Source organism: Oncorhynchus mykiss, chromosome 12 (genome assembly GCF_013265735.2).
Source record: "Oncorhynchus mykiss isolate Arlee chromosome 12, USDA_OmykA_1.1, whole genome shotgun sequence".
Lineage (NCBI taxonomy): Eukaryota > Metazoa > Chordata > Actinopteri > Salmoniformes > Salmonidae > Oncorhynchus > Oncorhynchus mykiss.
The window spans coordinates 36,310,880-36,338,036 of record NC_048576.1 but is presented as its reverse complement, the minus strand read 5'-3'; the positions used below and the strand labels follow the sequence as shown (position 1 = coordinate 36,338,036).

The window sequence follows — 27,157 nt, the reverse complement described above, 5'->3', positions numbered from 1 at the left end:
GAGACACAGGCAACATTTTTACCGTGGAGGTCTTGGTGAGGTTCTAGTCACTAAGGTGTAATGGTACACCACTACTGCACTCTGCTCTGAAGTTTTTCATGAATCACTACACACTTCTATGAGCACAGCCTCTTCTGTCTCCTCTCCTATCTAGCCTCTCACATCTCAAAATGGGCTTAGTGCTTCTGAACATTCAACATTTTCATCCAATTAACCCATTTCACCTTCGAGGCAACTGTAGAGTTGCAAGCTGTTTCATCAAGGTATTTTCAATAAACATCACAACCCGGCCTTGCCTGGCGTCCTGAGCCTACTCGCTACCCTCTGAGGGGAAAGAGTGATATTTTAATCCAAGGTCTACAGGGGAGCTGGGGAATGGTAAAGATCACATTCCCCTCATTCACATGAAAATATTTTATCTTTCATTTCTTGAGCCCCACAAGTTCACATGAGGGCTGTTCTAGACTACAGTATTTTCTAGGGATGCATGATATATCGGTGAACATATTGGAATTGGTCGATATTAGCTACAAATGCCAACATCGGCCTGATGTCTAGTTTAACGCTGATGTGCAAACCGATGTCAAAGCTGAGTTGCGTATGTACATGACGTAAAATGTAGCGCTTCACGTGCAACACAGCATTCCTAACCTAGCCCACAATGTCTGCTGTGTGGATCAAGCAGTCAACAAGTCCAGCGGTCATTTGAAAGAGTAAGAAAATTTCAGCGAGACAACTCGATGGCGAAATCCATTAACGCCAAGATAATGGAATTCATTGTCCTTGACAATCAACTGTTCTCTGTCGTGGATGATGTTGGCTTTCGCTGACTGGTCGAGCACCGGTACACACTACAAAGTGTGCTATTTTTCAGATGATTCCCTACCCGGAGGTAAACAGTAATAGTGTCCCTGCTATTAGCTTCACGACTGACATTAGGACCAGCGAAGCCACCCCCATGAGCATGCTGAGTCTGAGCACAGTGGGTTATCGAGGATTTCGTACTGAGGAAAGTTGTATTGCATGCTCATGAATGTGCTGGTTGTCATACCGCTGCTGTCATTTCAATGGCATTTGAGAACATGTTTGAAGCTTGGAAACATGAACACACTATCTAGCTCCATTCGAACAACTGACTCGAGAAATGAGCTCATCAACTGCACCTGCAGCAGACATGATACCCTCTGTCATGGCATTGAAACGCCTGCTCAACAAAACTGCAGACACGGGCTGTGAATAAGCGATTCGGTGGCATTCTCTGAGCCTCTTTACTGTGTCGCCACCATGCTCAACGCTATGTACAAGGACCGCTACTTCGATGCAGACAAACAGGGTTTACGTGAAATGTTACATACATAACTGGAGAAGATGGAAACGGACACAGTGACCGTGCACACTGTATTCTTGGACACCTTCAATGATGCAGACATTTTTTGGTACACTTACCCAGGTCTGTGCCTGGACACAATACTGTCTCGGTGCTCTACGGTCAGTTCCTTCCAATATTGTTATTGACAAAAAATAACTAGACCTGTAACCGATATTTACATTTTTAGCGGCCTTTTAAGCATTCTAGTACAGTTAAATAGTTGAAACACAGACACTGACAAAAATGTTTTGTTGGCATTTACGTATGTCCCCATTACCAGTAAAACCTTTTTTCTTTCACTTACTTGCGGTTTCATTTGCTCAGTCGTTTCATTCTCAACCAGGATTTCATCATATATGTCAAGTAGTGAAGTTTCAGCTCTGTCTGTCCATAGCCTCTTCTTCGGTGCGCACTTTCACTGTGTCTGTTTCCATCTTGTCCAGCTGTGTCTAGCATTTCGCGTAAACCCTGTTTCTTATCTGCATCGAAGTAGTGGTCCTTGTACCTAGCACCGAGCATGGCGGCGACACAGTAAAGAGGCTCAGAGAGAATGCCACCGACTCGTTTGTTCACAGCCTCGAGTACTTTTGCAAGTTTTAACCCCACGGTCTGTGTTGGCAGTTCGTTGAGCAGGCGTTTCAAAGCCATGACAGAGGGTATCACGTCTGCTGCAGGTGCAGTTGATGAGCTCATTTCTCGAGGCAGTTCGAATGGCGCTAGTGGTGTGTTCATGTTTTTGAATGCCATTGAAATGGCAGCAGTGTAATGAGAACCAGCACATTCTTGAGCATGCAATACGGCTTTCCTCAGTACGAAATCCTCGTCGACCCGCTGTGCTGTCAGACTCGGCATGCTCATGGGGATGGTGTCGCTGGTCCAAATGTCAGTTGTGAAGCTAATAGCAGTGACGCCCATAGCAAGAAGCTCATAGATGTGCGTTTCAACAATACTGTCTAACTCCGGTAGGGCAACATCTGAAAAATAGTGCCTACTTGGTAGTGTGTACCGGGGTTCGAGGTGCTCGACCAGTCGGCAAAAGCCAACATCATCCACGACAGAGAACGGTTGATTATCAAAAGCAATGAATTCCATTATCTTGGCGTAAATGGATTTCGCCTTTTGAGGTGTCGCCCTGAAATTGTCTTACTCTTTTAACTTCTCTAGGGTAGGTGTCAGCATTTGGAATTTTGGATGAAAAGCATGCCCAAATTAAACAGCTTTCTACTCAGGTCCAGAAGATAGGATATGCATATAATTAGTAGATTTTGATAGAAAACACTCTAAAGTTTCCAAAACTGTTAAAATAATGTCTGTGAGTATAACATAACTGATTTGGCAGGCGAAACCTGAGAAAAATCCATTCAGGAAGTAGGATTTTTTTGTTGTAGTTTTCTATTCAATGCCGTTACAGTATCCATTGATTTAGGACTCAAATTGCAGTTCCAATTCCTTCCACTAGATGTCAACAGTCTTTAGAAATTGTTTCAAGCTTGTATTCTGAAAAATGAGGGAGTAAGAGCAATCAATGAGTGGACCCTGCCGTGTCACAGAGCTTTTTCATGCGCGCGACCAGAGAGTGCCTTTCTTGTTTACCTTTTATATTGACAACGTTATTGTCCGGTTGAAATATTATAGATTATTTAGGCTAAAAACTACCTTAGGATTGACATGTTTGACATGTCACGTTTGACATGCTTCTATGAACTTTACGGATACAATTTAGACTTTTTGTCTGGCTGTTGTGACTGCATTTGAGCCTGTGGATTACTGAAGAAAATGCGCGAAGAGGTTTTCGGATATAAAGAGACTTTATCGAACAGAAGGAACATTTTATTGAATAAATGAATGTCTTCTGAGTGCCACCATATGAAGATCATCAAAGGTAAGGGATTCATTTTATCTCTATTTCTGACTTGTAAAGTCTTTCTTCTACTTGGCTGGCTGCTGTTTGTAATGATTTGTCTGCTGGGCTATGTTCTCAAATAATCGTAAGGTATGCTAGAGAGTTTTTCCTAGCCACCGTGCTTCTACACCTGCATTGCTTGCTGTTTGGGGTTTTAGGCTGGGTTTCTGTACAGCACTTTGAGATATCAGCTGATGTACGAAGGTCTATATAAATCAATTTGATTTGATTTGCTTTCGCCGTAAAGCATTTTTTAAAATCTGACACCGTGGTTGGATTCACAAGAAGTTAATCTTTAGAATTTTTATAATGAGTATTTCTGTATTTGAACTCGGCGCTCTGCAATCTCACTGGATGTTAGCCAGGTGGGATGCTAGCGTCCCACATACCCTAGAGAGGATAAATGACTGCTCGATTTGAACTTGTTTAGTTGTTGGAAGTGTGTGCTTAGTATTTTTCTGCTTTTGTTCTGTGTAGCACTATATTGTTCAGGGCATCATCTACCTATGTTTATATAGGGATGCACGTCAGCTTTGACATCGGTTTTGCACATCACTGTTAAACTAGACATTAGGCCGATGTTGCCGATATGCTCACCGATGTTTTTTATTTATTTTTTAAATGACATTTTTTAAATATTAAAAAAAATATTTTTTTAACATTTTAATTTGATCTTTATATGGTGCATCCCTAATTTTAATACATTTTAGAATAATGCTGTAATGTAACAATGTCAAGTGGTCTGAATACTTTCAGAATGCACTGTATATGGTTTTGGTTGAAGATCTGATAACATTCAGTCTAAAAATAAAGAAAATCAGAAAGTGGGCACGTACTTTTTCACAGCACTAACTTCAACAATAGAGAGAGACAGAGCGAGCATGTGTCTCTCTGTCTCTGTGTGTCTGTCTCTCTTTTTTTCTCCTATCATGCCTAATTTGTCCTCTCTTTCTGGCTGATTTACAGTACATCAAAGGGCTGAGATGCAGAGAAACTCCCCTGTGTCATTCCTTATGAGCTTGCCAAGCTATAATTAGGATGTTTGCTGTAGAGCAGAAACTGCATTTGAAGTTAAAAGAAGGGCTAAAAGAGGGGAGGAAAATTTGGTTTTCAGTGCCCACACAGACAGGGGAATGGCTACGGGAGTCATAGGTTAGACTAGCCGTCTGTGAGCTGAAGCGCAGCTGGGTCATAGGTCTGCCTGGAGTGTGCTTCTAACACTGTGGTCTTCTATCTCTCTTTATCTCTCCTTGTTCCCTTGCTCCCTTTTTTTATGTTCCCAATTCTCTCTCTCCCTCCTCTCTGCCCTCATTCTGTCCCTCCTTCCTTCTCGCCATCCAATCCTCTCCTCTCTGCCTCTTTTTCTCTCCATCTACTTCCATCCCCTCTTTTTCTCTCTCTGCCTTCTCTCTTTCCTCCTTCTTTCAATCCAACCCTCTCCTCCCTATCTTCCTACAGTTTGTCGGCCAGCACGCTGTCGTGTTCGTCGGGCAGCAGCCTTGGCTCGTTGACCTCCAGCCGGGGCTCTTTGGCTACCACATCCTCCCTGGGCTCCACCTCCTCCCTGAGCTTTACCGACATCTACCTGGAGCAACCTGAGCTGAGAGACCCTGACTTCCAGAACAAACTGGAAACCCTACTGCAGGAGGGTGGCCCGGTCTTCAGCTTCCGGCCTTCCAGCTCAATCACCACCATCCACGAGCACGAGGTGGTCCCTGTAGTAGATGCCGGGACTGGGGGTGTTATCGGCGGGGGTGCGGAGGCCGGCACCAGGCTACAGGCGCTGAGACGATCGGAGACGCCAAGGTCCATGAGCTCGCTGTCACCGAGGTCTTCGCTGTCGTCGCTCTCGCCACCTTGCTCGCCGCTGGTCATGGACTCCACATTCCTCTCAGGGGAGGGGTTTGCAGTGTTGGGGGGCCCGGGGGGGCTGGATGTGGAGCTGCATTGCAGGCTGACGGAGCTGGGGCTGGACAGGGAGGAGCAGCAGCAAGGTGGAGGGGTGGAGATGGACACTAAGCAGACCATGGCTGGAGAGGTGCTTAAAGGTACAGTCACTGTCTATTATCTGACATTGGTACAGCATTGTCAGAAGTAATTGTATGAACTGTGACTGTGCGGTGGTGGAAAAAGTACCCAATTTTCATACTTGAGTAAACGTAAAGTGACTTGAGTGAAAGTCACCCAGTAAAATACTACTTGAGTAAATATACTTCAGTATCAAAAGAACATGTAATTGCTCAAATATACTTAAGTATCAAAAGTGAAAGTATAAATCATTTCAAATTCCTTATATAAAGCAAACGGCATAATTTACTTGTTTTTAATCTACGGATAGTCAGGGGCATGCTGCAACACTGACATAATTTACAAACTAAGCATGTGTTTAGTGAGTCCCCCAAATCAGAGGCAGTAGGGATGTTCTCTTGATAAATGTGTGAATTAGACAATTTTCCTGTCCTGCTAAGCATTCAACATGTCATGAGTACTTTTGGGTGTCAAGGAAAATATATGGAGTAAAAAGTACATCATTTTCTTTAGGAATGTGGTTTAGTAAAAGTTGTCATATACATATTAAAGTACAGATACCCCCAAAAACTACTTAAGTAGTACTTTCAAGTATTTTTTACTTAAGTACTGTACACCACTGTGACCGTGTACAGTCTGGTATTGGGTTACTATGTGGTGGTGTGTAGTGGAGTATATAGTCATCCCCATTCTGATCCATAAAGAATGAATGTTTGAATTATCTAATTAATTTGCAACACATTGCAAATCAGAGCAGTGTCAGCGTCACACAAAGAAAAATTTGAATGTGACTATACAGTTGAAGTCGGAAGTTGACATACACTTAGGTTGGAGTCATTAAAACTTGTTTTTCAACCACTCCACAAATGTCTTGTTAATTAACAAAATATAGTTTCGGCAAGTCAGTTAGGACATCTACTTTGTGCATGACCCAAGTAATTTTTCCAACAATTGCTTACAGACAAATTATTTCTGAAATACCAACAGAAATCAACCAAAACCTCAGGAAAAATAATTTTAGACCTCCACAAGTCTGGTTCATCCTTGGGAGCAATTTCCAAATGCCTGAAGGTACCATGTTCATCTGTACAAACAATAGTACGCAAGTATAAACACCATGGGACCACGCAGCCGTCATACCGCTCAGGAAGGAAATGCATTCTGTCTTCTAGAGATGAACGTACTTTGGTGCGAAAAGTGCAAATCAATCCCAGAACAACAGCAAAGGACCTTGTGAAGATGCTGGAGGAAACCGGTACAAAGGTATCTATATCCACAGTAAAACGAGTCCTATATTGACGTAACCTGAAAGTCCGCTCAGCAAGGAATAAGCCAATGCTCCAAAACAGCCTTAAAAAAGCCAGACTACGGTTTGCAACTGCACATGGGGAGTAAGATTGTACTTTTTGGAGAAATGTCCTCTGGTCTACTGAAACAAATATAGAACTGTTTGGCCATAAGGACCATTGTTATGTTTGCAGGAAAAAGGGGGAGGCTTGCAAGCCGAAGATTACCATCCCAACCGTGAAGCACGGGGGTGGCAGCATCATGTTGTGGGGGTTCTTTGCTGCAGGAGGGACTGGTGCACTTCACAAAAAAGATGGCATCATGAGGCTGGGAAATTGTGTGAACATATTGAAGCAACATCTCAAAACATCAGTCAGGAAGTTAAAGCATTCTTAAAATAAGGTGGTGATCCTACCTGACTTAAGACAGGGAATTTTACTAGGATTAAATGTCAGGAATTGTGAAACACTGAGTTTAAATGTCTGACTTCAAATATATATATATATATATATATATATATATATATATATATATATATATATATATATATATATATATATATATATATATATATATATATATATATATATATATATATATACACACACACATACACACACACACACACACACACACACACACACACACACACAGTTGAAGTCAGACATACATATATACATATGGGTGTTTCAGAGACAGAGCTGTATCAACATACACACTGATGATGTAACATTCAACACATTCTAACTGGATGGTCTGGCTTCCTCCACTGTAGTAGGGGTGTGAGTGCATGCACCTCATAATGAATTCAAGATTGCACCTGATACCTGATTGCCAATGGGGGCACTACAGGTGGAGAAGTGAGAGACTGGGGGTTAAGTTTTGGCCCACTGTTACCTGTGGTGTTGTAAAGTGAACCTACTCCAGCTATGCAACTCAACACCTGTTTCCATGGCTGCAAGGAGGAAAGGTTGTGACAATGTGTTGTCTTTCTCTACACTCCGCTTTTCCTCCCTTCTCTTTTCCAATCCTCCTCTTCCCAAACCCTCCCTATCCTCCTCTTCCCAACCCCTCCCTATCCTCCTCTTCCCAACCCCCTTTTCACATAGATGCCGTAGCGCAGGTCCGAGGGACGGTGGGTGCTGAGTCGAAGAAGATGGGTGTGACATCAGCAGTGTCTGATGAGTCGGTGGCGGGTGACAGCGGGGTGTACGAGCCCTCTGACAGGTGGGTACTGTAGTAGCCACTGGGTCACCTGGAGGACAAGTGTCTCTAATTTCGTTACACTGGAGCCTGACCCGTCACGGATAGTAAGAAAAGATTAGTGCTTCATTAACACCCCTATCTAACTATATGAAAGTGAACATTACCATGTCGATCAGCGCTTGAATAAAAACGTAGTTCACACCCCAGATTGTGAAGTCAACACAGTCGCTACAGTCCCATTAGTTTTCTTTGTAGCCTCGTTTGAATGTTGCGGTTGCGCACATTTGTACGGAATGGGGTGAGTTTACTTTAAAACGTTCCCATTTATTCTGAGTTTTATTTTGCCCAAATCAAGTGTTAAGACAGTATACCTTTTTTTAAAGAATGTCTGAGAATAAATGTAGAACCTTTGGGAGCCATGCCATTCTGAAGAGGTTTATTCTACCTGTAAGAATTGTGGCAAGATTGTTCCATTTAAATAGATCTGCTTTCATATTGTTGAGTAATGGGATAAAGTTATCTTTATGTATTTATCACGTATTAAGCAGTATATTTTGTGGTCCACTTAAAGTATGGCTGTAGATCATGAGTTATTTTTCCTATTACCATTATTTCATTTCTTTCCCATGTAAAGTTTATATCCTGAAATTTTAGAGTATTCCAAAAATATTTTAAACAAGGGGGGCATTGAGTTTTCAATTTTGGTTAGGTATATCAGCATATTATCAGCAAATAAGTTTAGTTTTTATTAATGTTTACTGATACCTGTTACATTTGGGTAACTTCCTGTTTTATTGACTGACTCTGCCTGCAATGAAGGCGACACAAAGTTTGGAAAGATTCCAAGTATGTGGCATCCGTTTCGCAACTGAGCCTTCAACTGCAAGGGGGCGCTGCGATACCACTCTGTTGTGAATGGTCCCCATTAAAATGAATGATATCTGGCGGTATGCAACAGACTGCTCAGATATAATGTGAATGAGGCGTAACCTCCTTGTGCGTAACAGTAGTTCCTAAATCTGAAAATCACTCCATTCTCAGAAGCTACGACGCGCTGGCTACTACTGCAAACCATGCTTGATAAGCTGACCAAACAGCTAGCAGCCTAGTGCAAGCTTGTTTGAATGGCCATACGGTAGCTGGTTTACCAGCTTGTTGAAGTTGTACGGCACCAAAGTTATGGGACTGTTACAGGAGTTAGTTTATCTGACTTTGACAGCTGGCATTGTGCCTCACTACTTGAACGTTTGGCCAATGCAATAACGTCACAGAACTCTGCGATCTTTTCACTGCAGAACATATATCATGAAAAGTCATTTGTGCATTAGCTAGAACTTCTCTACACTAACTAGCTATCTAGAGGGAGCATTCGGCAGTGTGTGAACTGCCGTCGTTAGTAACCCTGCCTTTCGATTCCTATGGATTGATTTTGGACTAGTTCAGCCAGTAAGTAGACACTATGCGCTAGCTAGCAAATTTGTGTAAACACAAAACACCTTAGCGAGGTGTAGAATTAGGTAGTCTTACTCATGACAAAAAAAAAGTGTAAAGTTTATCTACAGGTACAGTGCCTTGCGAAAGTATTCGGCCTCCTTGAACTTTGCGACCTTTTGCCACATTTCAGGCTTCAAACATAAAGATATACAACTGTATTTTTTTGTGAAGAATCAACAACAAGTGGGACACAATCATGAAGTGGAACGACATTTATTGGATATTTCAAACTTTTTAAACAAATCAAAAACTGAAAAATTGGGCGTGCAAAATTATTCAGCCCCCTTAAGTTAATACTTTGTAGCGCCACCTTTTACTGCGATTACAGCTGTAAGTCGCTTGGGGTATGTTTCTATCAGTTTTACACATCGAGAGACTGACATTTTTTCCCATTCCTCCTTGAAAAACAGCTCGAGCTCAGTGAGGTTGAATGGAGAGCATTTGTGAACAGCAGTTTTCAGTTCTTTCCACAGATTCTCGATTGGATTCAGGTCTAAACTTTGACTTGGCCATTCTAACACCTGGATATGTTTATTTTTGAACCATTCCATTGTAGATTTTGCTTTATGTTTTGGATCATTGTCTTGTTGGAAGACAAATCTCTGTTCCAGTCTCAGGTCTTTTGCAGACTCCATCAGGTTTTCTTCCAGAATGGTCCTGTATTTGTCTCCATCCATCTTCCCATCAATTTTAACCATCTTCCCTGTCCCTGCTGAAGAACAGCAGGCCCAAACCATGATGCTGCCACCACCATGTTTGACAGTGGGGATGGTGTGTTCAGGGTGATGAGCTGTGTTGCTTTTACGCCAAACATATCTTTTTGCATTGTTGCCAAAAAGTTCAATTTTAGTTTCATCTGACCAGAGCACCTTCTTCCACATGTTTGGTGTGTCTCCCAGGTGGCTTGTGGCAAACTTTAAACAACACTTTTTATGGATATCTTTAAGAAATGGCTTTCTTCTTGCCACTCTTCCATAAAGGCCAGATTTGTGCAATATACGAGATTGTTGTCCTATGGACAGAGTCTCCCACCTCAGCTGTAGATCTCTGCAGTTCATTCAGAGTGATCATGGGCCTCTTGGCTGCATCTCTGATCAGTCTTCTCCTAGTATGAGCTGAAAGTTTAGAGGGACGGCCAGGTCTTGGTAGATTTGCAGTGGTCTGATACTCCTTCCATTTCAATATTATCGCTTGCACAGTGCTCCTTGGGATGTTTAAAGCTTGGGAAATCTTTTTGTATCCAAATCCGGCTTTAAACTTCTTCACAACAGTATCTCGACCCTGCCTGGTGTGTTCCTTGTTCTTCATGATGCTCTCTGCGCTTTTAACGGACCTCTGAGACTATCACAGTGCAGGTGCATTTATACGGAGACTTGATTACACACAGGTGGATTGTATTTATCATCATTAGTCATTTAGGTCAACATTGGATCATTCAGAGATCCTCACTGAACTTCTGGAGAGAATTTGCTGCACTGAAAGTAAAGGGGCTGAATAATTTTGCACGCCCAATTTTTCAGTTTTTGATTTGTTAAAAAAGTTTGAAACATCCAATAAATGTCGTTCCACTTCAAGATTGTGTCCCACTTGTTGTTGATTCTTCACAAAAAAATAGTTTTATATCTTTGTTTGAAGCCTGAAATGTGGCAAAAGCTCGCAAAGTTCAAGGGGGCCGAATACTTTCGCAAGGCACTGTATATAGTTTTTGGTAAGATGGCGAATATGAGTGGCAATATAGTTGTCAAGTACCAGGAGGTTTGTCAAAGTTAGTAAACTTGAGAATAAAATGGTGTTTGACCAGATACAATGCTATTTCAGAGTAAACAAATTAACTAATGCTTATAGGGAAGGGCCCTCAACATGCAACATGTATAGCACTAACACAAATGACTGAAAGGAATTGATAATGATAAGATTGTGGGAGCTGTTAGGCTGCATTGCAGCTTTTGACGTTATTGATCAAAGCATGCTTCTGAAACAATCGATGTTATGGCAGAGGATGTAAAGCCTTATCGTGGATCAAGGGTTGCCTTTCTAACAGAACACAGGGTATTCTTTATTATACAACGGGTGGGTCTAATCCTGAATGCTGATTGGTTCAAACCGCATTCCAGACAGTCTATTCCACAAGTTACCACCAGCTAAATCTGACATTATAATGCCTTTTTATTCTGTTCCATCTGACTGTGCAATCCACTGTCTCATCAGCCCAGCCCGGCAAGTTATAAACTTAATGTCTAGATGCTTTTTATAGTGGAGATTCTCACATTTCTTTTAGACCAACATTTAAGTTTTCAAATGTAAATATTCAAATTTGATCTCCAGCTGTTCCATAGTAATGAATGAGTCGAGACTTAGAGAGTGGCAGGCAGCGTTTTTCAGCCAGTCGAACTCATGAATCAACTTTCATCATTTTTATGGATATATACAAAGAAATGTCAATTGAAAAAAGGTCAAACTAAACAAAGTGCAGCTACTGTAGTTTGCAGTCTTTCCAGCTTCAGTTTGAAGTGATTCTGTTAGCTGTGTTGTTGGCTAGCTCCTCTGAACAAGTATCCTGATGAGTGAGCACATTTTCCATGTCAGGCCAAATCGCACCTCATTAGCTCATTGTTATGGATGTCACAATAAATGTCACTTTGCATAAACAAATGCAAATACAACTACTGGTGTTATTTTGGCTGCACTGTTTCACGTGATCGTAAATTAGCCGTAGTTGGCTAGCTAGCAAACAAGAGATAAGAAAGTTACCAGCCAGAATGGCAATGGAACATTTAGAACTAATGACTGGGTCGCGTCCATAGATCCAGAACAAAAAGACTGAATGTGACTGGGTCATGTCTCTGGCAACAGAACGACCAGCCGGTTTGGGTAGCAACCCTAGATTTGTGTCGGGACGAAATAGTATGAATAAATTAATCAAAATAAAGTTTTTTATGAAAATATGTCAATCATTATTTGAGTATGTTGGTAACTCGTTGTATAAAAGTGATAATGCCCAAGAAGCCTGTGTTTGGAGGATATATTGGCACGGTTTGCCGACCCTCAGCTTCGTCTCGGGACGAAGAACACCCGTGCCAATGTATCCTGCAAACACCAGCTTCTCGGGCAATATCACTTAAATAGAAGCCTCTAACATAAACCAGGTAGAATCTGGCATACTTCAAGGCAGTGGTTTTTGCCCCTTTTTTCTATTTTTAGTAATGACCTAGCACTGAGTAAAGCTTGTGTGGCTATGTAGGCTGATGACTCAACATTATACACGTCAGGTACCACAGCAAGTTAAATCACTGCAACACCTAGAGCTGCAGTCCGTTTTAGAATGGGTGATAAGCTAGTCCTAAATATATTTAAAAAAAAACTAAAAGCATTGCATTTGGGACAAATCATTCGCGGAAACCTAAATCTCAACAAAATGTTGTAATGAATGTGGCAATTGAGCAAGCTGAGACTTAACTGCTTGATGTAATCAAAACATTGACACAACAGTAGCTAGGATGGGGAGAGGTCTTGAAAAAGCACTACTCTGCTTTCTTGACATCATAATCAACAAAACAAGGCCTGCAGGCCCTAGTTTTATCACACCTGGACTACTGCCCAGGCATATGGTCAAGTGTTAAAAAGAGGGACATGGGAAAATTACAGTTGGCCCAGAGCAGCATGGCTGGCCCGTAAATATACCCAGAGGCCTAACGTCAATAACATTCATGTCAATCTCTCCTTGTCTTCTGTGAGAGGTATTGATGTCTGTTCAAACAGATAACACACAACTCAGACACCCATACATGCCCCACAAGACATGCTAACAGGGGTCTCTTCACAGTCCGGAACAGACTCTGGGGATACGCACAGTACCACATACTGTAGAGCCATGACCACATGGATCTCTCTTCCACATCAAGTAACTCAAGCGAGTAGTAAAATCTGATTTAAAAAAAAACAAAAAAAAAACATATAAAACACCTCACGGCGGCACAACGGGGACTGTGAAGAGACACACACACACACACACACAAATGAATATGCACACACATTGTAATATTGTAGGTTTGTAAATGTAATGTTGTGAATTTGTGGTTGTAGAGTAGTAATGTGGTGATGTCTTGCATATGATGTATTGTTTGTTTGATGTAGGCTGTTGCGTTATGTTATATAATTATTTTAATCCTGTTTGGACCCCAGGAGGAGTATCTGCTGCCTTGGCAGTATCTGCGTATCTGCTGCCTTGGCAGTATCTGCGTATCTGCTGCCTTGGCAGTATCTGCGTATCTGCTGCCTTGGCAGTATCTGCGTATCTGCTGCTTTGGCAGTATCTGCGTATCTGCTGCTTTGGCAGTATCTGCGTATCTGCTGCCTTGGCAGTATCGGCTGCCTTGGCAGTATCTAATGGGAATCCTAATAAATTAAAATACAAAAATAAAAACATTAGGATGAAAGGGGGTTCAGTGGACGATGTCAGCTTAGTAATTAAAACATTTTTTTTTGGAATGTATATTGTAGCCAAACACATTTTTTGGTATGAGTGTTTGCGAGATATGAGTGCAGACAGACGTCACGCTATCTGACGTGAGACAATGAGTTAACATATGTGTTTAGACAGAGAGGAAGAGGCAAAGCGAGAGGGTTTACTCCAGTCAAAATCTGTCCACGATAAGCAGACCAATAAGCAGATCGCCTGCCTTTCCCGCCTTTGGGACAATGACTCCGATTGTTAGGGCGGCTCGAGACAAGACGATCTCAGTATATATACAGTATCTTTGGTTTACATCAAGTGATCGCTGGATACCAGCTGTCTGCAGTACTATTTGTCAAACAAACATCCAGCATATTTGCATTGTGTTTTGTTTGGCCCCGGAGCGTGAGGGGCTTTTTGTCATATACTGTATGTTGCCAGTCCCTCTCACAACTTACTCTGCTATTTTGAAGTCTGGTTGCCATATCTGTTTGGACTGATATCACTGATATCACATCCTATAATTTCCTGATATCACCTCCTAGACTTAAATGTAAGGTTAATAGCTAAAGCACAAACCAGACTGGCTTCCAGGTACTGTATTTGATAGCCACTTTGTGGATCTAACCCTAAACCTGTTGTATGTGTCACTGTTCCCAGACCTGTCCCCCCAGCAGAGCTGCTGCTGGGCTACGAGGAGAGGGGAGGTCCTCTAGGCTGTGCCCAGGTCAGACTGGGCCTGAAGTACGAGGTGAAAGACAAGCGTTTCACCGTGTTAGTCATGCAGCTCTCCAACTGCAGCACCCTCACCCCGCTGCCCAACCACAAAATGTATGTAGCAAAGTTATCTTTTGTCTTTGCTTTAGGAGTGAATGGCTGTCATTACTTGTTAGGTTATGTGAAACAAACACCTCTCAGATGACTGTCTGAGCATACAGTGCATTTTCCACATTTTATTATGTTACAGCCTTATTCTCATCAATCTACACACACAACCCTATAATGACAAAGCAATAACATGTTTTTAGAAATTAACAAAAAAAAACTCACATTTACGTAAGTATTCAGATCCTTTACTCAGCAATTTCAAGCATCTCTAACAGTGATTACAGCCTCGAGTCTTTTTGGGTATGACGCCATAAGCTTGGCATGCCTGTATATGGGGAGTTTCTCCCATTCTGCTCTGCAGATCAAATCAAAATCAAATGTATTTATATAGCCCTTTTTAAAATCAGCTGATATCTCAAAGTGCTGTACAGAAACCCAGCCTAAAACCCCAAACAGCAAGCAATGCAGGTGTAGAAGCACAGTGGCTAGGAAAAACTCTGTAGAAAGGCCAAAACCTAGGAAGAAACCTAGAGAGGAACCAGGCTGGCCAGTCCTCTTCTGGCTGTGCCGGGTGGAGATTATAACAGAACATGGCCCAGATGTTCAAATGTTCATAAATGAACAGCATGGTCAAATAATAATGATCACAGTATTTGTCAAGGGTGCAGCAAGTCAGCATAGCAGATCCTCTCAAGCTCTGTCAGGTTGGAAGTGGAGCGTCGCTACACAGCTATTTTCAGGTCTCTCCAGGAGAGCTGTTCGATCGGGTTCAAATCCAGGCTCTGGCTGGGCCACTCAAGGACATTCAGAGACTTATCCCCAAGCCACATTGTCTTGACTGTTGGAAGGTGAACCTTTGCCCCAGTCTGAGGTCCTGTGCACTCTGGAGCAGGTTTCCATCAAGTATCTCTCTGTAATTTGCTCTGTTAATCTTTGCCTCGATCCTAGGGATGGTGACCGGTTTCCTCCAGATGTGACGCTTGGCATTCAGGCTAAAGATTTCAATCTTGGTTTCATCAGACCAGATAATCTTGTTTCTCAGGGTCTGCCAAAAGGCACCTAAAGGACTCTCAAACTCCAAGCGGTCTGTCATGTGCCTTTTTAATGAGGAGTGGTTCCGTCTGTCCACTCTACCATAAATGCCTGATTTGGTGGAGTGCTGCAGAGGTGGTTGTCCTTCTGTAAGGTTCTACCATCTCCACAGAGTAACTCTGGAGCTCTTGTCAGTGTGAAAATCAGGTTCTTGGTCACCTCCCTGACCAAGGCCCTTCTCCCCCGATTGCTCAGTTTGGCCAGGTGGCCAGCTCTAGGAAGAGTCTTGGTGGTTCCAAAATTATTCCATTTAAGTATGATGGAGGCCATTGTGTTCTTGGGGACCTTCAATGGTGAAGAAATGCTTTGTGGTACATTTCCCCAGATCTGTGCCACGAACACAATCCTGTCTCGGAGGTCTACGGACAATTTGTTCGACCTCGTGGCCTGGTTTTTGCTCTGACATACACTGTCAACTGAGACCTTTTATAGACAGGTGTGTGCTTTTCCAAATCATGTCCAATAAATTGAATTTACCACAGGTGGACTCCAATCATGTTGTAGAAACATCTCAAGGATGATCAATGGACACAGGATGCACCGGAGCTCAATTTTGAGTCTCATGGCAAAGGTTCTGAATACTTATGTGAATAAGGTTTTTCAGTTTTTATTTGCTAAAATTTCTTATCCTGTTTTTTGCTTTGTCATTATGGGGTATTGTGTGAAGGTTGATGAGGAAAAGGTTTTATTTAATCCATTTTAGAATAAGGCTGTAATGGAACAAAATGTGGAGAAAGTCTAGGGGGCTGAATACTTCCGAATGCACTGTATGCTGTCTGTACCCACTTTTCTCATTTAAGTCGGTGTGTTTGTATTGAAAGTACTGTATCATTTGTTCTTCACGGTACACACTGTGTGCACATTGTCTAGATGTTTAACTGTGCTTCCCTTCCGTAGGTACATCCGTGTGGCTGTCCTCCCCTGCTCTGAGACCACCCGCTGCCTTTTCCGGACGCGTGGCTCTCTCCCCCAGGACGCCGTGGAGGTCAACGAAGTATTCGGCATCCAGATGGCCCATAATGTTCTGCGGCAGAAGACCCTGAGGGTGGACGTGTGCCACACAAGCCCATCTGGCCGCGAGGAGTGTCTGGTGAGTTTAACGACACACATTTTGTAAGTTAGCGTCAACAAAACAAATAGTCCTTAACACCAGCACACCCATATACAGTAGAAACACTGCCACCCACGGTGGTGTATTTGCAATGTGTACGTCGAAATCCCAATGTATACCTTTTTAAGCTTCCACACCTGTTGTTATTGAATCACATGACAGTGGTGTATTGCCATAAGTGAGCATAAGTGGATTTTTGTCCCTCTGACACTCCGTACTGTGTCTCATGCATGAAGTCTGTTACATCGGTGTATAACATCCTTCAGTAAACCACCTTTTAACTCTTATAATGTCTCCCTGCTTCTCCCTCCTCTCCTCTGGGCAGGCTGGTTCTCAGATAAGCCTGGCTGATGTCAACACCTCTGGGGAGAGATGTGTCATGTGCTACAACCTCCTGAGCTACTCCTTCATGCCCCAAATCAATAGCAAGGACAAAGAGACCGGGACGGCTACACAGTCTGAAAGGGTAACACAGACCTTCATTCGTCATGTATAACAATAGGCTGCATTTCAAAATGAACTGGCTCTGTTGTTTTAAATCTGTATGTAGACGTGTTACATAAGTGTTCTTTCATTTATTAACATGCTGTATGTATCTTATGAATGCATGTAATAGATGAGTAACTGTGTGTGTGTTTGTGGTGTGTTCCAGAGCTCTGTCCCTACCACAGAGAGAGTAGCAGGCAGTCTGGAGGGTGCACCAGGGGAAGATGAATGGTGAGCTCTCCCTACGTTAACAACAGCACCTTTATGCCTTTATTCTCCCGTCTTCTCATCTGTCCTCCTCCCCCTTTCAACCTCTATGGTGGACAGGCCATTCTTCCATTCTTGTCTCAAACACACACACACACATCCGGAATCCCACCCTGCAGGTTCAAAACCACAATGACAGTGCTTGAATTTCTGATACACTCCCCCCTTTTCCCCCTCTCCCATCTATCTCTCCCGTGGGAATAAGCTAAGACGTTAAGTGGCAATTTCGAAAGCCCAGTGGCGTACTAACCACCTCTCCACTCCCACACCCCCCTCACAGGTAGAATCTGATAGATGAATAACTCACAGGTTTCTCCCTCCCTGTCCATCTGATAGTGTTTCAACCCTCCACAGGCACAGTGAAGTGCTGGAAGGAGATGTATTTGAAGACGAGGGAGACAACCATGTAGAGGGGCCTGAAGAGGAGGAGTTGTATCCCGAGAGCAGACAATGGGAGGGAGAGAAGGTGGCGGCCAAACCTACTCAAACAGGAACTATGACTGAGAGGGTAAGTGGGGACTCTAACTATACAATATGCATAAATGAATGCAATTTTATTTTACATTAATTAATTTGTTTTTAATTACAGAGGATGTTAATGGGAAGTATTTGAGTAAAACACATGTTAATTTGGTTCAAACTCAACAGTTCGACAAACTCCTTAATATGCAGACTCAAAACGTGCTCAACAGTTCTAACACATGACTGTGAATGGCATGATCACAGTTGTAACAGTAACTGAACAAAACAGTAAATCTGTAAGCCAAGCTTGACTGTGTGAAATGACTGATCTCGTGCTCTGTCCCCAGGTGAACAAGGAGACCAGTACCGGCCTCAACCACCACCATGCCGCCTCCTCGGTGGTCCGGCCCAAGGAGCATCGACTCCGCGATGTTCCCCAGCAGAACCCCTTTATCCGGGGAAACACCATAATCCGCTCCAAGACCTTCTCCCCTGGGCCCCAGAGCCAGTACATCTGTCGGGTGAGCAAACACACTCCTCATGGACATATTTAGTACTTATCTAGAATATGCTAGGGCATATCTATACTAGATATATAGATTAACATTAGTACATACTGTATCTACTCTCAAACTTAGTAAAATGCATAGCCTAATTTTTTTAAATTGTACTTATTATACACTACATGACCAAAAGTATGTGGACACCTGCTCGTCAGACATCTCATTACAAAATCATGGGCACTAATATGAAGCTGGTCCCCCCTGGGCTGCTATAACAGCCTCCACTCTTCTGGGAAGGCTTTCCACTAGATGTTGGAACATTGCTGTGGGGACTTGCTTCTATTCAGCCATGAGCATTAGTGAGGTTGGGCACTGATGTTGGGCGATTAGGCCTCCACATTCCAATTCATCCCAAAGATGGGGTTGAGGTCAGGGCTCTGTGCAGGCCAGACAAATTTTTCCACACCAATATCGACAAACCATTTCAGTATGGACCTCGCTTTGCGCACGGGGGTATTGTCATGCTGAAACAGGAAAGGGCTTTCCCCATACTGTTGCCACAAAGATGGATTCACAGAATTGTCTATAATGTCATTGTGTGCTGTAGCATTAAGATTTCCCTTCACTGGAACTAAGGGGCCAAGCCCGAACCATGAAAAACAGCCTCAGACCATTATCCCTCCTCTGCCAAACTTTACAGTTGGCACTAGGCATTGGGGCAGGTAGCATTCACCTGGCATCCACCAAAGCCAGATTCGTCCGTTGGACTTCCAAATGGTGAAGCGTGATTCATCACTCCAGAGATCACGTTTCCACTGCTCCAGAGTCCAATGGCGGCGAGCTGTACACCACTCCAGCCAACGCTTGGCATGGCGCATGGTGATCTTAGGCTTGTGTGTGGCTGTTCAACCATGGAAACCCATTTAATCAAGCTCCCGATGAATAGTTATTGTGCTGACTTTGCTTCCAGAGGCAGTTTGGAACTCTGTGGTGAGTGTTGCAACCAAGGACAGGTGATTTTTACGCGCTTCAGCACTCAGCAGTCCTGTTCTGTGAGCTTGTGTGGCCTACTACTTCGCGACTGAGCCGTTGTTGCTCCTAGTTGTTTCCACTTTACAATAACAACACTTACAATTGACCCGGGCAGCTTTAGCAGGGCAGACATTTGACGAACTGACTTGCTGGAAAGGTGACGGTGTCACGTTGCAAGTCACTGAGCTCTTCGGTAAAGGCCATTCTACTGTCAATGTTTGTGTATGGAGATTGCATGGCTGTATGCTCGATTTTATACACCTGTCAGCAACGGGTGTGGCTGAAATAGCCGAATCGACTCATTTGAAGGAGTGTCTACATACTTTTGTGTACACAGTGTAAGTTGATCTGGATAAGATTAAAAAATACAGTTCACTTTGACTACTGTTTTCAGTTGAGCTTAGCTTTGCAATGCATCTTTAACCCAACAAAAGCTGTTATTTTTGCTGTTCTCGTTCTAACTTTCTTAATTTTGTTGGTTTTTGCCTTTCTACTATGTGAACATCAGATTAACCGCAGTGACAGCGACAGCTCCACTCTGTCTAAGAAGTCTCCATTCGTCAGGAATGCATCGGAGAGACGCAGCATGCGCATGAAAAAGGTAGAAACTACCCACTTAGGATCAATGGCCGGATGGATACGATCTATCATTCTATATTTCTACGTCGTATAAATACCCACTTCATCATATCAATCATTCTATATTACTATTATATAAACCACTCACTTCGTACGTATCCTACCATGGTGATACTTTCTAGCGTTCTATATTTCTATGCTAAAGATACCCATTTAACTTTAATTTTCTGTCTGTTTGCCAAGGTTCTCAGTATAACAAGCACGTTTTCTTTTTCAGTCTCTATTTATTCCAGTGCTTTGCTCTGTTCTCACTGTTCTGGCTCTTGACAGTCTAATAGTGCAGTCAAGTCTCAAGCTGTGGCCACATTATTAGATACACTCAGACGTTAATTTACGTTTATGGTTCCATAAACCAGAGGCTTAGCCTTCAGTAAAAGTGAGTCTTAATATTTAATGGCTGGTTGAATTGTTAATGTGGCCTGACATTCTCTGGCCTCTATTAATGCTGGGACAAGGAGTGATCTATGTCCAGGACAGATCTGTCTGTCTGCTAAGAGAGGAAAGGGGAGGGGGCCACTGGGAAATAGCTGCTCTGTCTCCTTGTACCTTCCTATGTGTGTTAGGAAGAGAAAAATGTGTGTTTATGTCTGAGAGTGTAATGTATCAATCATAAACTCACCGTTTCCATCTTCCTCTCCCTCCTCTCCTCCCCCTCAGCCCCCGGTGCCGGTGCGGGGCCTGGATGGGCTGCTGCGGACCAGTCTGGACTTGGAGCTGGACCTGCAGGTGTCCAGGACTCGTCACACGCGGCTGTCCCAGGAGCTTCGAGTCCTCAGGGAGCTGAAGGAGCAGCTGGAGAGAGCCCGGCAGCAAGGCACCAGAGACCTCCCCACCTGGGTGCAGGACGACGAGCGCTTCCGTCTGCTGCTCAGACAGGCTGAGAAACAGGTGGGAGAGGGAGAGATACTGACCCCCACAACAATCGGTCTGTCACCAATACGTTTTCGGGTGGTTCTAGAATTGCAACCTCTAGTGCAGTAGTGCACTATATAGGGATAGGTTACCTTTTCAGACAGACTTTGAGACCAGTAGGAGTCTCTCACCTAGTAGTTATATAAACTCAGCAAAAAAAGAAACGTCCTCTCACTGTCAACTGCGTTTATTTTCAGCAAACTTAACATGTGTAAATATTTGTATGAACATAACAAGATTCAACAACTGAGGCATAAACTGAACAAGTTCCACAGACATGTGACTAACAGAAATTGAATAATGTGTCCCTGAACAAAAGGGGGTGGTCAAAATCAAAAGTAACAGTCAGTATCTGGTGTGGCCACCAGCTATATTCAGTACTATTACCTGTTGCGGACAGTCTGAGCACTGATGGGAGGGATTGTGCGTTCCTTGTGTAACTCGGGCAGTTGTTGTTGCCATCCTGTACCTGTCCCGCAGGTGTGATGTACCGATCCTGTGCAGGTGTTGTTACACGTGGTCTGTCACTGCGAAGACGATCAGCTGTCCATCCTGTCTCCCTGTAGCGCTGTCTTAGGCGTCTCTCAGTACGGACATTGCAATTTATTGCCCTGGCCACATCTGCAGTCCTCATTCCTCCTTGCAGCATGCCTAATGCACATTCACGCAGGGACCAGGGGCATCTTTCTTTTGGTATTTTTCAGAGTCCGTAGGAAGGCCTCTTTAGTGTCCTAAGTAAGCTGTTAGTGTCTTAACGACCGTTCCACCGGTGCATGTTCATTAATTGTTTATGGTTCATTGAACAAGCATGGGGAATGGTGTTTAGTTATTTGGATTTTTATGAATCATCTTTGAAAGACAGGGTCCTGAAAAAGGGATGTTTCTTTTTTTGATGAGTTTATTAGATTTTATTATACATTGTTGTTCCAATACACACCTGTGAAATATTAAGTGGGTTTAAATGCTGTTCTAGCTGTTGACTGGCCATGAGGAGTTGTTTAAGCCTATTTTCCAGCTTCTCTCTAAGCATCTGTGTGGTGTTGTCTGCAGACCCGTGAGGAGCAGCTGCAGGAGCAGAGGGTGGAAAAGATGATGCGCGCTGCGGCCAAGGACGTCCACAAGATCCGAGGCCAGAGCAGGAAAGAGGTGCCAGAGGTCCAGTCCTTCAGGTCAGTACAGTAGAATACATTACAGAACAGCAACAGTGCAGTGTTGATCCATTAAGCCATATCTCGTTCCCCATGTATTGGATGAATGTCAATGTATAAATTTGTTTTTAGCTTCTCTCACCAGGTCTCATTAGGTCCAGTTGAATGAAGCACAATTTGTGGTCCATTCCATTTGTATGCCAGTTAGTCTAGGAATGTAAGATGATAGGGAATTTTGAGCGGGAAAAATGGCTGTGATGTGGACTGGGATTGATTGACCCTGGCTCTGAAGTGACTGAAAGAAGTTTGCCTCAGTGAACACGTAGTCAGTGCTTGACTTGGGCTCAAATAGGGCCGGTAATCATGTTGGGTACCGGTAATACTTATGTTTAGGTGCAGGAGCTCCGCAATACTTTTGAGATTATATTCTATAAGGGAGCTCAAGCAGTAGAACATTTGAGGTGCCAGTACTCAGCCCCGGTAAGCTCCTGCTTAAGTCAAGCACTGCACATAGCCCACCATTCAAAATAAAAATCTGTTCTGTTCACCGTATAGAAGGGGAGGTTCGTTGTGTTTTTTGGCTCATGTGAAGATGGAAACTCTTCTGATTTCAGAGAGAAGATGGCCTTCTTCACTCGTGCAAAGATCAACATTCCTGATCTGCCTGCCGACGACGTGTAGCGCATTTCAAGTATTCCACAGTCTGAACTGCTGTTTCCAAGGAGATGACTGACACAGACTTCTGGTGGTAAAATGAAGAATGGAGAATAATAATGTATAGAAAAACTTTTTTTAAAAGTTTTTCTGTTGCTCATCTGTACAGTTTTTGTTATTATCACCTAGCAACATGCATTCTTTTTATTTTCTCCACTCTGTAGCATTATTTTACTGTTACTAATAAGTGGATGTTGGTAGCTACCTTTACATGTTTTACGGTAAAATCGTCATTCCAATACCACACCGGTGCTTTCTGTGTGAAATATGAAAAGATAGAGATGACAAATGCTGTTATTTTCATTAGCCAGGACCACTTACTCGCTGTAATCTAAGATGTGAATATAGACCCACAGAGGTACTTTATTTCAACATGATTTATAGCACAACACATCTACAAAATCAACATTCTGATTGAATGATGGTGTACTTTGACCGGATGAGTGGTTGGTTGTACAGTATATTGTAACCAGCTGTCTGTCCCTAGTGGCATTGTGTTGTCTTATTACTGCACACTGTCTACTGTGTATGTATTACCAGTCAGGTCATCTATACAGTACATGGCTCTTGTAGTGACTCTCACTGGTGCACACACTATCTCTCAGCATTGTGTAAGAACTGCACTAACTCTCTCTAATACTCAGGTAGTTTATCGGATAGTTTGTGCACTTTTAAAATAGGAACCTAAAAAAGAGTGAAGGGGTTGAAGAAGTGGGAGGAGTGCTCTTCTCTGGGCAGGATTGATTGTTGAATCACCGTTTAACGAAGCACATTATGATTGTGAAACAGAAGAAGTGCATTTTATGAAGGTCATTAATTTGCATTTGATGAAGATCATTGCTGATGATAAACTCCACCTTTATTGTATGAGTCAAAACCCAAGTGAAGTGATCCAAAAATCATGGAGCAACTGAGAACTCCCAAGTATACTGAACAAAAATATAAATGCAACAACAGGGTGCTGAGATGGGTGGGCCCTGGGAGGGCATAGGCCTACCCACTTGGGAACCAGGCCCAGCCAATCAGAATGAGTTTTGTTCCCCCCACAAAATAAGTTTATTACAGACTGAAATACACCTCAGTTTCATCAGCTGTCTGACTGGCTGGTCTCAGATGATCCCACAGGTGAAGGAGCCGGATGTGGAGGTCCTGGGCTGACGTGGTCACATGTGGTTGTGAAGCCAGTTGGGAATATTGCGAAATTCTCTAGAACGACGGAGGCGGCTTATGGTAGGAAATTCTGACAACAGCTCTGGTGGACATTCCTGCAGTCAGCATGCATATTGCACGCCCCCTTAACTTGAGACATATGTGGCATTGTGTTTTGTGTGACAAAACTGCACATTTTAGTGGCCTTTTATTGTACCCAGCACAAGGTGCACCTTTGTAATGATCCGGCTGTTTAACCAGCTTCTTGATATGCTACACCTGTCAGGTGGATGGATTATCGTGGCAAAGGAGAGATACTGCATGGCGAGTTGTCACATCAATGACCACAGGAGTTGACAAGACAGCACTAACAGGTTTGGAACCAGGCTACACTACTAGTACCATATGGAGCTGCTTAAACCAGCCATGTTGCCCTCTCTCTCTGTTAGGAGACCTCACAAAGTCCTACACGGTGCCTTGCAAAACTGGCTTTCAACACTGCTCTCGATGTGTCAGTCAGTGGTAGTGTCGGGAGCACATATCTGGCTCTGTAGCGAATGATCACGTCTGTCATCTTCAGAGGCGACTCGTAGTGTCTGTGTTTAATGAAATGTGATGAAGTGAAACGTGTTAGTGGATCAACAGGCAGTACAGGCAGAAATGAGAGCTGTTTATAACTAGGCCACTGGAAACTACAGGGTGGGTGATCTAGATTAGATAAGAACAGTCAGCTTGCTACCCACATTCCCTGTAAACACTTGGATGGCATTTGAGATGATAGAGATGTGTTGGATGAGAGTTTGGAGGGGTGATCATAAGGGGATATACATTGGCAAGGGCCCCTGTTCACATATTCAATGCAGATGCAAATGTCTGTGGAGTGTTTTGGATTTAGCTTTTTAACAAATCCTACTCACACAGGCCTTTTTTTGGTGTTGACCAAGCATGATTGTGATACCAATTATAAATGGCCTGAATTACATTCTACTCATATTGGAGAAGCCAGAACTGTAACCTTATTTTCTACAGAAACATAGCTAGCTTCTTTCCCTCTCAATGGAAAACTGTTTAACACCATACATACGTAGCACCCTAAGACCTGATGTAGTCAGAGACGATATAAAGCTCAATTCAACTCTTGGCTAATACCACTGTGGTAATGTAGAGATTTGCCCAATCCACAACAGGCTGGATGACAATGAAACAAACAGGTTCATGCTAATTGAATTTGGCCATAGAATGAGCACAATGACTCTAAAGGTAGAGAGGAGTCAGTGGAATGAATCACATTCCCTTCCTCAGCTGAATGGTCCTCCAATGAAGTCACTTTCAGTGTTGACGACACCAGAGTGGCCCAGCAACTGAATTTATGTAATAGCACATGACCTTTGTTGGATTTGAATGGGCATGAATTGGCTCTTAACGTTCTGCAAATGATGAGCAGAACTCACTGGTGTCCAGTGTCCCACCCCAGTTGACATTGCCTTGTAGTTTGATGAATACATTGCATGTTTCATACTCTGTGAATAAAATGATACCCTGATTTGAACATCAGAAAGGATTTTTCTATTCTACCCCATACTAATAATGTTAGATTAGATTGTGTTTCATTCCTACTCTACTTTTTTAATCTACCCTTTCCTTACGGGTTGTCTTTTGCCTTGATGTGCACTATTTTCATAAACTTGACCTGTGAGCTTTAGCTAGTGATAAAGAATGTTTCTTGGGTTATTGTGATACTCCTGTCTTTTATTGCTAAGTTGTAATTTTGTTTTCTCAATTTCACTTTTCTGTTAAATGGTGTAGGCAGTCACACAGGCACACACCGTCTTAGTCACCCAAATGGATATAATATGGGTTGCTTTCTTGCGCACTCTCTAGGTTAGTGTGATATCGTTATAACCTCTTTGTCATGCACAATTAGCTAGACACCCCTTGCAAATTGAATACAAACACACAGTTTAATTTAGTTAAATATAATGTTACAAATGTTTTTTTCTCCTTTGGACCATTTCCATTTTGTTAGAATATTAAACTGTACAATGTTGCACTTCACTACTGTAAAGGAAAGCCACTGTTGACGGCACACCATCTATTCTACTGGAATCGGACATGAACTGTATACTGTGAATGGATCCTTTGGAGAGTGTTGTTTTTAGATGAAATCTGATTTTAACTGGAGTTGAAAATGTGGTCACCATCCAAGAAGAGAACACTACTTTTTGTTGCCTAAAATAATGTGTATTATTTGCAGTTGAATGTGAACTGTTTACTTAAAAAGAAATCACAATTTACTCCAGTGTAGAGAGAGGGAACAGAGGTCTTACATTAGGACTTCTGATTGGATTACACTATGTCTGGATGGAACAGTACTATGTGATTAACTGAAGCTAGTCACGATTGACTAAAGGCTCAAATGTACTTTTCTATAACACCACCCGGCATATATATTGTAGAAAAGTCCATTTCATCAGAAACAAATGATGTAGTCGGTCTTGCTTCGAGTAATCCAAAAAATCATGTCAGAAACTGTCTTGTAGGTTGTGATCTATAATTATTGTTTTGAAGTTCAAGTGCATTTTTGTTTATTATTTGCTCTGTTGTATTAAGGATGGCAATGATACTGGTATGTGTATAGAGATTGTTTGAGAAATACAGCATGTATTTATTGCACTTTGTGATTTGGGTGTGCTGTTTTGTTTCCTTTCTCGTAAGACTCCTGGAAAGCTGTGAATTTTATTATGGACACTACTGTCAACCAGATTTGTAAATATTTCACCAGCACAAAAAAAAATGTTTTGTAGTTTCACAAATAAAAATAAGTTCTTTTGTTCTACTATTGCCTGTGCTTTCCCCTCTTTTGTGTATTTAATGTCAATGAAACGCGTTTGCAGAGCACTGAATTTTGACAAACGCTTTGACAAAAAACATAAACGGCAATAAGTAGCAATAAAATTTAACACTTGCTATGTTTTGAAAGTTCAAGCATAACGTTATAGCCTATGACTGAAGTACCTACCTATTCGTCTGTGGTAGTACATTGGGTACCCCACACGAGGGCGGTAAATGGAATT

The 27,157-nt window shown here is 42.6% G+C and overlaps 1 protein-coding gene across 2 annotated transcripts in view; it reads left to right on the top strand.

Annotated features, from left to right (window-relative positions):
* LOC110537517 (protein KIBRA) overlaps window positions 1-26,922 on the top strand; it is a 46,909-nt gene extending 19,987 nt beyond the window's left edge. The window contains exons 11-22 of one of the 2 annotated variants that reach the window (XM_036937475.1): window positions 4,731-5,320; window positions 7,697-7,814; window positions 14,401-14,571; window positions 16,558-16,750; window positions 17,097-17,237; window positions 17,424-17,488; window positions 17,861-18,032; window positions 18,334-18,507; window positions 20,030-20,122; window positions 20,818-21,048; window positions 22,123-22,241; window positions 22,835-26,922. In XM_036937475.1, the coding sequence (XP_036793370.1) occupies window positions 4,731-5,320; window positions 7,697-7,814; window positions 14,401-14,571; window positions 16,558-16,750; window positions 17,097-17,237; window positions 17,424-17,488; window positions 17,861-18,032; window positions 18,334-18,507; window positions 20,030-20,122; window positions 20,818-21,048; window positions 22,123-22,241; window positions 22,835-22,901 (2,134 nt within the window). In that variant the 3' untranslated portion in view covers window positions 22,902-26,922. The remainder of the gene's footprint in view (window positions 1-4,730; window positions 5,321-7,696; window positions 7,815-14,400; window positions 14,572-16,557; window positions 16,751-17,096; window positions 17,238-17,423; window positions 17,489-17,860; window positions 18,033-18,333; window positions 18,508-20,029; window positions 20,123-20,817; window positions 21,049-22,122; window positions 22,242-22,834) is intronic. The other variant, XM_021623621.2, reaches the window with a different exon arrangement.
* The last annotated feature ends 235 nt before the right edge of the window (window positions 26,923-27,157 follow it).